The following is an 11,465-nucleotide window of genomic DNA, read 5'->3' as shown; positions in this document are numbered from 1 at the left end:
TTAAGTAACTTGTGCATTGTTTTACTTACTTGTTTTTGACATATCCGACCGAACTACAAACTTTCCAGTGATGTCTGTGAGAAAGGTATATTCACTCGACAAGCTCGCGCATCTGCGCCGCCGCGCGCTCAATCCACTCAGCGTGCTTTGTTTATCAGCTCGCGCACATCAGCTATACAGGCGTTAATACTGAATGTTTAACATTATATTCATTGCATACATATACTTCGTAGTAGACATCCTTAATTCCTTTCTGCTGTCTGTTGTTCTGTTGTCAGTGTTTCTGTCTGAATATGGCGCTTATCACATATTCCATACCATACCGATACCATATGTGGTATCGGTGTTTGGTATCGGGGCATTTTAACGAGTACGAGTACAGGAGACCAGTATCGGGCCCGATACCGATACCAGTATCGGTGCATCCCTAGTTTAAATTATATTAAGCCTTAAAGTTCTGCATAATTAAGGGCGTGGCCACTTGAGTGACAGGTGGATTGCCGCTGCTGTCACCGCCGTCGAGCTAGGTGGACGTGGTTTCAGCAACCAGCTCATGCCTCTTTGCCCATTTTCGATTATCCAGGAGTGACACGCTGCCAAGATGGCGACAGCTGGCTCCGCCCACTTTGAGCTTCAAAAACACTCTTCAGAAACCTATTGGTGACGTCACGGACACTACGTCCATGTTTTTATACAGTCTATGAACATACCTGATCCAATATCAGTCAAAGACTCAAGACCATTTGAGGAGGTCTGAAAAGAAAAACAAGGAGATTTGTTAAAGTAATCCAAACCATGCAATTCTCAATTTACAAAACAGCTTTTGTTTTTATAGAACAACTTTTTTGTAAAAACTTGCCTCCCCTGTAGGAGAATTAGTTTCTCCATTGCTGTCGGTCACAGATGTTGTAGAATCGAGCTGGAATAAAAAGTGCGACATGTTGGAATGAGTAGGTTACAAAAAAATTTCTGCTGCACTTAAGGTTCCTAAGACCACAGTAGCCTCCACAACAGTGCAGATATAATGATTTGTAGCAAATGGCTGCAATATAACAGAGTGAAAAATTTAAGGGGGTCTGAATACTTTCCGTACCCACTGTATATGAACTGCAAATGATCAATATTTTAACCTAACAATCTAAAAAACAAACCTGAGGGCTGACGTATGCTTTGCGGATTTTCAAACCAAGTTTGTTAGCTAGATCCTGAGCAAGCTCACTGACTTGCCGGTCCTGTGTACAATAAAGCAAGGAAACAACCAATGTTTTGTTAGCTAAGCATTACATGAACTAACAAGACAAGTCATACAAATCTCTAAATTAATATAATATACATTCAATTATATACACTACCATTCGAAATTTTGGGGTCAACAAGATTTTTTAATGTTTTTGAGAGGTCTCTTATGCTCAGTAAGGCTGCATTTATCTGATCAAAAATACAGTAAAAACAGTAATATTGTAAAATATTATTACAATTTAAAAAAGACTGTTCTATTTTTATTTATTTTAAAAAGCTATTTATTCCTGTGATGGTAAAGCTGAATTTCCAGCAGCCATTACTCCACTTTTCTTTGTCACATGATTATCCTTCAGAAATCATTCTAATATGCTGATGAAGAAACATGTTGTTTTATCAATAATGAAAACTGTTGTGCTGCTTAATATTTTAGTGGAATTTAAGACATTTCTTCAGGATTCTCTGAATAGAAAGTTCAATGAAATCTTTTGTGAAATTATAAATGCCTATACTGTCTTTTTTGATTCATGTAATGCATCTTTGCTCAATAAAAGCAATAATAAAAACATTCTGACTTCAAACTTTTGAATTGTATAAATAACACAAATTAGAGATTAATATACTATTTATTCTGCATATAAAAACATACGTGAGGGGCAGTTAATAGGCATCCGGTGCCACACTCATAAGCTTCTCTGAATCTGCCCAGCTCCCTCAGACAGAGTGCCTTCCTGTAGAGTGCCCTGCGACTGCCCTCCGACACACACAGTGCGCTATCACAGTCCTGCACGCCCCGCTCATACTCCCCCTAAATAAAAAATACAAGAGAAGGCAGATTTGCAGAAATTGTCTGCAGCACTAATTAAATCCTCAGCTGATGGAACTTACCAGACTATACTGTGCAGCTGCCCGGTTCACATAAAGGCTCTCTAACAGCTCAGGGGGAATGACCAGTGCTTCAGACTGAGCATAGCGAGCTACATTCACACCCTCGCTGTAATGGACTGCTGCCGGTCTCCACTCTCCATCACGATACACTGCGTTACCTTCATCCAGCAAATTACATACTAGCTGAGTCAAGAATGCCTGAGAAAAGAAAGCAAGAGAGCTTCTATTTGAATTAAGCTCATGAAACTCAATACATACGGATTATCTAGGTGGGGCCATTTTTCTCCAGATAGTACATATAAATCATACCTCATAACCCTCAGGTTCAGGGAAAGGCAGAGATGACCTGGTAAAAATACATTTTTTTTTTAACAATTTTCAACAGAGTAGAGGGGAAGAAGTTAATTATTACTGCATTATGGAGATGCAGCACATACGTCTACAAACTTACTGAATGAATCCCAAAGCTTTCTGAATTTCTTCTTTACGCTTCTGTCGTTCTAGATCCATAGCTGTAACATATCACAACCAATAAGCAAAATTGTATTACGTTTAAACAAACCCTAACTTATGGTGCAAGAAATAAAAATACACCTTGTAGGGACAAAACATACAATTACTGCAAGTGGTTTTATAAAAGATAAAAGCACAAAATGTTACGTAAAACATTTCAGTTATATGCGTTTTTAATATTCTAGCAAACATCAAAACTGATATACTGGTGTAGAAAATGTAGTTGCGGTAATTAATCAGGAAAATATTAATGATTCAAACTTTTCTAGACATAACTGAGCACAATAAAGTAATTTAACACATAATTATATGCACGAAAAGTAGATATTACAGATATATCATCTCTAAGGCCTAAAATTCCAGATAAGCAACTCCGAGCACATCCCCGGACTCTCCTAGGAAAACCCCCCACTAATGCAACACTCTCCGGACTTCAGAAATCAAAAACAAATACCAGCCATCCTTTAGTCGTACTTGAAACACTCTTCAATATAATTTAGAATATATAACATATTTTACCGACTTAACGTTAAAGGGTAGTGTCAGCGGAACACACTAATGAGAAAGTTAACTTGCACGGGCTTCGGGTTAGCATTAGCTTTAATGCTAGCTAGCGCTCGGCTAGCCCGCTAATGCTGTCAACTTCAGGTTTGTTTACACCAATTAATATCAATGATGAGTTTTATATGCCGACACAAAACAGTTCCAACAAACATCCAAAATATTTTCCTACAGTCTAATATTTTATAATTAAATTCTAACGGACCTTTTCTACACAGTATCGTATAAAATATCTTTAAAATTCTCCTGATAGCCAATTAGCAAGCTACATTTCGCGAACTGCTGCAGCGAGGACGCGTTTTAACCTTAATAATAACTGGCATAAAACACCAGAGGATAAAGTAAACACCAGAGCGGTTTGATTATTCAAATGTTATATACAAATTAGTCTACATTGCAGAAGTCAGCTATGTAACGTTAGCAAGCTAAAACAGAACGTTATTAGGAGGACATTCAACCCACCTACGACTTTAGATCTTCTCTTCCACCAGGAACTGTTTGATAAAGCAATAAATCCCTTTAACTATCAGGCAAAAGGTTTGGGTGTTTTATTCCTTCAAAATCATACTTTTAATTCATTCGCCTGCCCCAAATAAACGGACAGAACATGTGCCACTTGCGTCGTTTTCCCAAGTTTAACTAAACCGTCCAGGCTGTGAGGTCCTAAAGGCAGAGAGATGGAGCCTTTTTTTGTTCAAAGTGGAGCATTCAGCCACTAGGGGCATTGGTGATTTTCTTTACAAAAACTTGGCAGCTCTTTCATAAAGCAAAGGCCAAAAATCTCGCGTTTATTTGAAAAAAAAAAAAAATAATAATAATAAAAAAGTGTATTGCCTGTTAATTTAATTCAGGTACAATTGTCAGTCTGGTTTAGAGGTCGATTGTATTATTATTATATCGATATTATAGCATCATTATATATTTATATTATGTTTACCTATTAGTTTGTAGGAAAGCATACATGAAATAAATAAATATTTTTTGACTAAATTTTTAAAATGAGCCTACAATTAACAGTTGCTGAGACTATATCACGTCAACAGAATTAAATAAATCCATAGTGATTTTCATAGCTGTCTATCAAAGCTAATATTTAGTTATTGTGCAAGTATTTGTAATATATATTTTCCCAACATGTTTAGTGATTTTAAATGATTACATCTCCAAAATGAATCATCTTGTGTAGTAAAAATGAAACAGGGCATCAGTGGTCAACTATTATAATATTATTCACACAATGGAGCTCATTCAACATGTCAGTAAGTATTAAAAATTATTTTAACAGCCTAATGAAAGTAGAAGTGGGCAAAGCAACAGCACTTTATGCCTCTTAACGTGCATTTCTATGTACTTTACAAGATATCTGAGGAATACCCACTGATCTATAATAGAGAATAATATATTATATATAGATCAGTGGGAATACCACATAATTCTTCTTCTTCTTCTTCTTCTTCTTCTTATTGTTTTTGTTGTTATTATTATTATTATTTGCAATTTTTAGAGAGTGTCAGAGGCATATATATATATATATACACACATATCTATGGTCAGAGGGCTGTCCTGACATGAATATGTCTAGATTTTAGCCTTATGGTTATCTAGGAAGGCTTCTCAAGAAAGACAAAGCATAATAATACTGAATCATAACAGTGGTGCAATCTGTGCATTTTCTCTCGAAAATTCACCACCAAATTAAAATAGCCTTAGAAATGTCTCATAATTAAATGTGGGGCATTATTTGAAAAGGTACTTTTAACTTATAAAATTGAACTTCCGGCGTTGCTAGGCTCCTCCGGAATTAGCCGTTTGTTTACACATTTCTTTGGCTTTCAGGAGCATCGTTGAAGCAGTGTGAGGAGAAACTAAAGCAGCAGCGTAAGTTTTTTTTTTTTTTTTACTTTGTACATGCATTTATTTAAAAAACAATGTTGTGCTCGATCGATGTGTTGAAGAATATGTATTTATAACTAGCTGCTTGCTAGTAACTAGTCTCTCGAAGATAAAGGTAGTCACCTTATTATTATTATTTTATTTTGTTTTATCTTATCTTATTAATACCTTATTTAATTGCCATTTTGAAATAAAGAATAATTGCCTTTGGCTTTCTTAACTGGACAACTGTAATTAGCCTGATGTGGACAAAAAGGCCTCAAAAAGGCCATGTATTGAATTATGTTATGTTGACGCAGGTTGGAAAGTCTGACTATTTACCTCAAAAATGCCCTTGTTTGGCGACATTTTCAGTCCCAAAAAAACACCACCTCGTAAGTCTGCATCCCTTTCCAATCTACATACAGTAAGTACAATTTTCTGTAAGTAAGATGCATTTTAAATCAAAAATTAAGTATTTAGAAGCCAAATGATCATTTATTGTTTTTATCAGCTGGATCGGTCAACACGTGAGACTGAATTAGGTCTAGAATATGGATCTCCGGTGATGAATATTGGCGTCCAGAGCTTGACATTTGAAGATGGCCAGTGGATTTCAGGTATGGTCTCCTGCTATAAAAAGATCAATTAAATGTAATGATAGCTAACCTGTTTAAGGAATGTAATGAATGTCTTTCTCAATCACAGAGTCAGGAGGTAATGTATCAGGAAAAGAGGTACAGCGACTGAAGAAAAGGAATCTACAGTTAGAAGAGGAGAATAATCTCTTCAGGCTAAAGATTGAGGTTCTTCTTGATATGGTGAGGGAAGCCACAATAGCTTGAAAAATATGTAGGCTAAATCTATATACAATTATAAATTACACTGCGCAAACTGCAAAGTGACTTAACTTTTTTCCTTTAAGCTTTCAGAGTCAACAGCAGAAACACACCTAATAAAGAAGGAACTTGAAGATGTGAGGAGTAATTCTCGGAGAAAGAAGTGATGAAAGGAAATAAAGGGGATTCAGTCTTTTTTTATGTGTATATACAGTATAGGGATTTTACAATGAAATTGGTGGAACTATTGCAAGACAATATTTAAATATCACTTACATATTACGCTTTTTTTTTTTTTTAATTCTTTATATCACTTTGTATATTTCCTTTTTAAATTTTGTACTGTTTCATTGCCAATTATGTGAAAAATAATAGTTTTTTTTTTTTTCAGTTTTAATGAATAATTTCAGGTAATCTAATTTTTGCATTTTCTGTTTATTTTGCCTTAAAATAACTGTGTTGCATTGGAAATACATTCAAAACTATAAAAAAAACATCTGCTGAATTCAACAAAATGTTTTCAGATGACATCAAATCAGCTGAAGCTCACTTATAATGTGTTTAGAATACAATAACTTGTCTTATAGCCAGTTATTATACCAAATCCTCATTCCTTTGGCCCCAGTAAGTGCTCTTACATGACAGTCCCAAAACATTTCAGCATGTGTAGATCTGAATGTGCATTCAAATAACAGAAAACAATTACACTCTTTCTTTGGTTCAGCAGTAAGATTAGCCAAGAGCTGTAAAGGTTTAAACATGTACATGCTGATTTAAGAGGATTTTCATATGGAGTGTGAGGCACGTATTACACGCCTAAGGTAGAAAATTCTAGATCCGGCTTTTTTCTTCTTCTTCTTCTTTAATAATAATAAACCAAATACATTTTGAATTATAATAATTGTTGTACCAATTTTATGGCAAAGTTTTTCTACTATGTAATTTGATTTTTCAAAAGTGTACCTGTCAAACTGTTAAACTCCAGATTTCCAAAACAATAAAAGAACACTTGTTATTGTATCACATCCAAACTACTTACATCAGTGTAATGACCCTGTGTTGTTTTTAGAATGAAAATGCATTGTCCAAGTTACTGTACTGACAAAACAAGTAAACAACCAAACAATAATTCTGTAATACCACTTGTACTGTCCAGGAATTTCACCTCATTACCTATAAATAAGAGACTTTGTGAGCAGATTAATTACAGATTATTAGCAGTGAGTACAAGGCAAGGAAGGAGGTGCACCAGCAGGTTTATTTAGCAGATTATGCTTTAAAATAATTCATATGTACAGTGCAATGGGGCTTTCTTGATGACAAGACTTAGTGCCTTATGTATCTAGATTATATACATTATGTCTACTAAGAAGGCCAGGTAGATCATACAGCTACTTGAAGAAATTTTCTGCCATTTCAAAAGCCAGGTAAGACAATTACTTGTGTTTCAAGTATCTTAAAAAACAATCAAATAATTGTTCTCAAGATGATATTTATGTTTATTTATCTATGAAGATTTTAAATCTTCCAGGTAAAAGCATCTGGATTTCACTTGTTCTTATGACCACTCATCCTGGTGGTTTCATTAATTGTGATATACAAATGTTACATTTAGAGTCTATATGGTTATGCAAAACTTTTGCATGACTAAATATTTCCAGAATAATTCTAGAGACTCTGTAAAACAATGTAGTGTTATGGACACTAATACAAAATGAATAGAAATTATTTTAAATACTGTGAGCTCTACACATTTGCTCGATACAAAGAAGTGGAGGTCAGATGTCTAGATTTAAATCAGAATTTTACAACAGGATATTGATGAATTGCAGTAATGTAAAATTTTTAAGTAGTAACCTTTTACAATCTGTCCCAATTGTAATCTGTCAGATGTCTGGTTACGTCAAAAGCCAGACATTTTAAATCAGATTATATTACAGTAATGCACAAGAGTAAAAGTATCCACACCCTGAATGTATTTCCTCATCATCGTACAAATAATGCATGCTGTTAAATTAATCACATTTCCATATGTTTTGTGATGCAACATGCAAGCAAGAATAAAATGTGAGGTGTACCAGGGACTTGGCATTTGAAGACTCAATCAACTATAACACAAGTCACTAGATAAAAAAAAAAACTTAAAAGAAACTTCATGATCCAAGTTTCTGATATTTACTCAATATGATACATTATGTGTCAGTCAGTGTCAGTCAAGTAATGAGTAGGTTGGCCTATGACTGTACTTCCTGGAGGTGAAGGGAAACATGTGTCTTGTACTCATGTACTAACTTCCTCTGCAAATGTGATACAGGTTCTTGAACAGAAGCACATGTTCGGTAGTGCATCATCTGAAATTGAAATTGCTAGAATTTGTTCTGTCTGATCACGTTTTTTTTTTTTTATTCTACATATAAGTATATCAAAAACCTTTCATGTCTTCTCTTTTGGAGGCCTGAGCAGCTATGGGAATTATTGTAGAGGATCAAGAGACAGTAGGTGCCCCAGATGGTGGCTGGGGCTGGATCGTTCTGCTTGGATGTTTTGTCATCACTGGCTTCTCATATGCCTTCCCGAAAGCTATAAGTGTGTATTTCAAAGAACTGATGAAGGAGTTTGACTGTGGATACAGTGACACAGCCTGGATTTCATCTATAATATTAGCAATGCTGTATGGTTCAGGTAAGATACTATAAATTGAATTATAAAACCTTTACATGTTTTAGAAAAATCTTTTCTTCTTCTTCTTAATGCTCAACATATTTATGTTAATTTAATCCAGGTCCAATCTCCAGCATCATGGTTAATAAATTTGGATGCCGGCCAGTGATGTTGGTTGGAGGATTTCTGGCCTCAGGAGGGATGATAATTGCATCTTTCTCTACTAACATTATCCAGGTTTATCTTACTGCAGGTGTCATTACAGGTAACTAAAAGACATTTCATATCAAAAATGTATAAATCTATAAACAGTTCGTTTCAGTGCTCAAACTGACTTTTCACTGTTTGTATTACTCTGCTTGTCCTTATTTGTGCGTTCCAGACAGACTGTAGTTTCGGTCTTGCTATGAAATGTGGAGAGTTTTTAGTGACAGTATGTTACATTGTTACGCCAGTAGGTGGCGATGTGTGACTGTCTTTATGAGTGAGTCATTGAATCTTTCATTCATCCAATTCGTTCAAATACACTGATTCATTTGGGAACTACACCCAGTCTGCTTTGACTTAAATATTTTCATTAGTAACTGTCAGCATGTCTTTAAATCTGCTTAAAAAAAACTTAATATCGGGTAAAAATGTTATAAGAAATATCACACTCACAATTGTGCTGTTAGTCTGAATATGAGCAAATGCAATACTGGTTAAAGGGATAGTTCACCCCAAAATTAACATTCTGTTATCATTTACTCACTTCCATGTTGTTCCAGACCTTTATGACTTTCTTTATTCCATGGGACATAAAAGAAGATATTTAGAATAATTCTCCTAATCAAACAGTTTTGGTTTCTGAGATGTTTCTCAAAATATCTTATTTTATGTTCTGTGGAAGAAAAAAAAAAGCTTTGGAACAACATGTCAAGAAAGTAACACGTCGCCACCTACTGGCGTAACAATGTAACAATATCATAGTGCTGATATTCAGACCAACAACATGACATTTATATTTTGATTAAAAAAATTGACTAGTTTACATTTTTCAAAAAGGAGAATCGAACATTGCGGGTATTGATATTACTATAGTATACACAACACAAAGCTTTGTTTTATAAACAAAAAAATACTATTATAAAACCGAGTCCATAAATTGTTAATGACAGAGTTGTTAAATTCCATATTTTGAATGAATAATGCCTTTGTCTCTATAAAGGTCTTGGACTGGCTTTAAACTTCCAACCATCACTGATTATGCTGGGGTCTTATTTTGACAAACGCAGACCACTTGCCAATGGACTGGCAGCAGCTGGAAGCCCTGTATTTCTGTCAGCTCTTTCTCCATTAGGACAACTGCTGCTCAACCACTATGGATGGAAAGGAGGCTTTCTCATCACTGGTGGTCTTCTGCTCAATTGTTGCGCCTGTGGAGCAATTATGAGACCCCTGAAATGCAAAGAAAGGAAAGCGATAGCCTGTTCCCAAGAGCTCAAGGAAATGCTGCCTCCTGAGGCTGGACAAGAGAATATCGTTCGTGAAAACAATAATGATAAAAAGCCCAGTAAAAATAAGCTTTTGGACTTCAGTGTACTTACTGACTTAGGGCTTATTATCTATATTATTGCAAAATTTATAGTTGTCCTCGGCCTATTTGTTCCAACTATTCTACTAGTCAACTACGCTAAGGACCAAGGAGTGCCTGACCAGGATGCTGCCTTTTTGTTGTCTATTATAGGATTTATTGACATCTTTGCTCGTCCCACGTGTGGCATAGTGGCCGGTTTAAAATGGATCCGACCCAAGATGTCTTATTTCTTCAGCCTTGCCTTGCTCTTCAATGGCCTAACAGATGTTTGTTCAGCTACAAACACAGACTATAAGGGGCTAGTTATCTTCTGTGTGTTCTTCGGGCTGTCTTATGGCATGGTGGGTGCTCTGCAGTTTGAAGTGCTAATGGGTATTGTGGGAAAAAGCGGTTTTTCCAGTGCACTTGGCCTAGTGCTTCTTATTGAGGCAGTGGCTGTGCTGATTGGACCTCCCTCTGCTGGTGAGTTATGATGAAAACATGTATTAGATTGAATCGTCCGTTATGAAATGGTCATTTTATGATAAATCGGTAAATGTAATAAATAATGTTTTCTTTCATGTATTTTTTTCCCATAGGTTATTTGGTGGATAAGTACAAGAACTATGAACTGATTTTTTACATGGCTGGAGGAGAGCTGATCACTGCTGGAATATTTCTTGCCCTTGCATCATTCATCTTTATTAGCCGAAAGAAACACAAAGACACTCAGCAGAAACATCATGGTGATGTGGCAATCAACCCTAAAAGATAAACTGAGGAGAAAGCTGAAATTTGGGACATTTATGTTCAATTACTCATATTTTGTTTACTTATGCGTATTATGAATATTAGTGTCTTATATTGTGTGAGTTTTTGGATTTTCCTACTTTCTAACTCTTGCATATAAATTACACAAAATAATTGCACAATCAGCAAAACCACTTTTGAACACGTGGGTCAATGAGAAATAAGGATGTCTGAGACAATAAAAAGGATTTTGAGAGCCATGTTCTTAGAAATGTTATTTTATATTTATGTTGGTTTTATGTGCTGTAGGCCTATATACACAAATGTTTACCTTTTAATTGAATCTCCATGAATCAGTGTTGTTAACTGAAACTATTTTTAAAAACATTTTTGTAATTAAAATGAAGACGAAAGAATTAAAATATTGGATAAATGGATGAATGTCTTAAACGTAAAAAAGGGGAAAAATAGAAATGTTGCCTTGGCAACTTACTGAAATAAGTTTAAGTTGAAATACTCAATCTAGTAAAACTAAAACTTAAATAAAAAGAAAGATAATAGAACTATTAAAAGTGACAAGCACGACT

The 11,465-nt window shown here is 35.1% G+C and overlaps 3 protein-coding genes across 7 annotated transcripts in view; 2 read left to right on the top strand and 1 right to left on the bottom strand.

Moving 5' to 3' along the window:
* zc3h7bb (zinc finger CCCH-type containing 7Bb) overlaps nucleotides 1–3,883 on the bottom strand; it is a 22,202-nt gene extending 18,319 nt beyond the window's left edge. For 3 of the 5 annotated variants that reach the window (XM_016488302.1, XM_016488303.1, XM_016488306.1), the window contains exons 1-8: nucleotides 3,095–3,111; nucleotides 2,579–2,639; nucleotides 2,437–2,473; nucleotides 2,128–2,325; nucleotides 1,889–2,047; nucleotides 1,152–1,232; nucleotides 860–919; nucleotides 711–753 (exon numbers count right to left, since the gene is read on the bottom strand). In XM_016488302.1, the coding sequence (XP_016343788.1) occupies nucleotides 711–753; nucleotides 860–919; nucleotides 1,152–1,232; nucleotides 1,889–2,047; nucleotides 2,128–2,325; nucleotides 2,437–2,473; nucleotides 2,579–2,639; nucleotides 3,095–3,101 (646 nt within the window). In that variant the 5' untranslated portion in view covers nucleotides 3,102–3,111. Of the gene's footprint in view, nucleotides 1–710; nucleotides 754–859; nucleotides 920–1,151; nucleotides 1,233–1,888; nucleotides 2,048–2,127; nucleotides 2,326–2,436; nucleotides 2,474–2,578; nucleotides 2,640–3,094; nucleotides 3,112–3,406; nucleotides 3,435–3,663 lie in introns of those variants that run through there. The other 2 variants (XM_016488304.1, XM_016488305.1) reach the window with 2 other exon arrangements.
* A 1,059-nt stretch (nucleotides 3,884–4,942) lies between these two features.
* LOC107690074 (protein chibby homolog 1-like) lies at nucleotides 4,943–6,163 on the top strand. The gene is made up of 5 exons (XM_016488315.1): nucleotides 4,943–5,079; nucleotides 5,394–5,500; nucleotides 5,588–5,693; nucleotides 5,782–5,894; nucleotides 5,999–6,163. The coding sequence occupies exons 2-5, from the start codon at nucleotides 5,423–5,425 to the stop codon at nucleotides 6,077–6,079; spliced, it is 378 nt and encodes a 125-aa protein (XP_016343801.1). The 5' UTR covers nucleotides 4,943–5,079; nucleotides 5,394–5,422; the 3' UTR covers nucleotides 6,080–6,163.
* Nucleotides 6,164–7,168: 1,005 nt separating this feature from the next.
* Nucleotides 7,169–11,184, top strand: slc16a8 (solute carrier family 16 member 8). Its single transcript, XM_016488314.1, has 5 exons — nucleotides 7,169–7,339; nucleotides 8,366–8,594; nucleotides 8,695–8,838; nucleotides 9,781–10,611; nucleotides 10,728–11,184. The coding sequence occupies exons 2-5, from the start codon at nucleotides 8,378–8,380 to the stop codon at nucleotides 10,901–10,903; spliced, it is 1,368 nt and encodes a 455-aa protein (XP_016343800.1). The 5' UTR covers nucleotides 7,169–7,339; nucleotides 8,366–8,377; the 3' UTR covers nucleotides 10,904–11,184.
* The last annotated feature ends 281 nt before the right edge of the window (nucleotides 11,185–11,465 follow it).

Source organism: Sinocyclocheilus anshuiensis, unplaced genomic scaffold (genome assembly GCF_001515605.1).
Source record: "Sinocyclocheilus anshuiensis isolate Anshui unplaced genomic scaffold, SAMN03320099.WGS_v1.1 scaffold1877, whole genome shotgun sequence".
Classification (NCBI taxonomy): Eukaryota; Metazoa; Chordata; class Actinopteri; order Cypriniformes; family Cyprinidae; genus Sinocyclocheilus; species Sinocyclocheilus anshuiensis.
The sequence above is the reverse complement of the archived record's forward strand: the minus strand, read 5'-3'. Positions and strand labels throughout refer to the sequence as shown.

Excerpts from the sequence above, each read along its gene's own strand:
- LOC107690074 (XM_016488315.1), top strand. The coding sequence starts at position 5,423 with ATGCCCTTGTTTGGCGACATTTTCAGTCCCAAAAAAACACCACCTCGT. Across the intron at positions 5,501-5,587 it reads CCCTTTCCAATCTACATACA|CTGGATCGGTCAACACGTGA; the intron begins GTAAGTACAATT and ends TGTTTTTATCAG. Across the intron at positions 5,694-5,781 it reads AGATGGCCAGTGGATTTCAG|AGTCAGGAGGTAATGTATCA; the intron begins GTATGGTCTCCT and ends TCTCAATCACAG.
- slc16a8 (XM_016488314.1), top strand. The coding sequence starts at position 8,378 with ATGGGAATTATTGTAGAGGATCAAGAGACAGTAGGTGCCCCAGATGGT. Across the intron at positions 8,839-9,780 it reads TACTGCAGGTGTCATTACAG|GTCTTGGACTGGCTTTAAAC; the intron begins GTAACTAAAAGA and ends GTCTCTATAAAG. Across the intron at positions 10,612-10,727 it reads GATTGGACCTCCCTCTGCTG|GTTATTTGGTGGATAAGTAC; the intron begins GTGAGTTATGAT and ends TTTTTCCCATAG.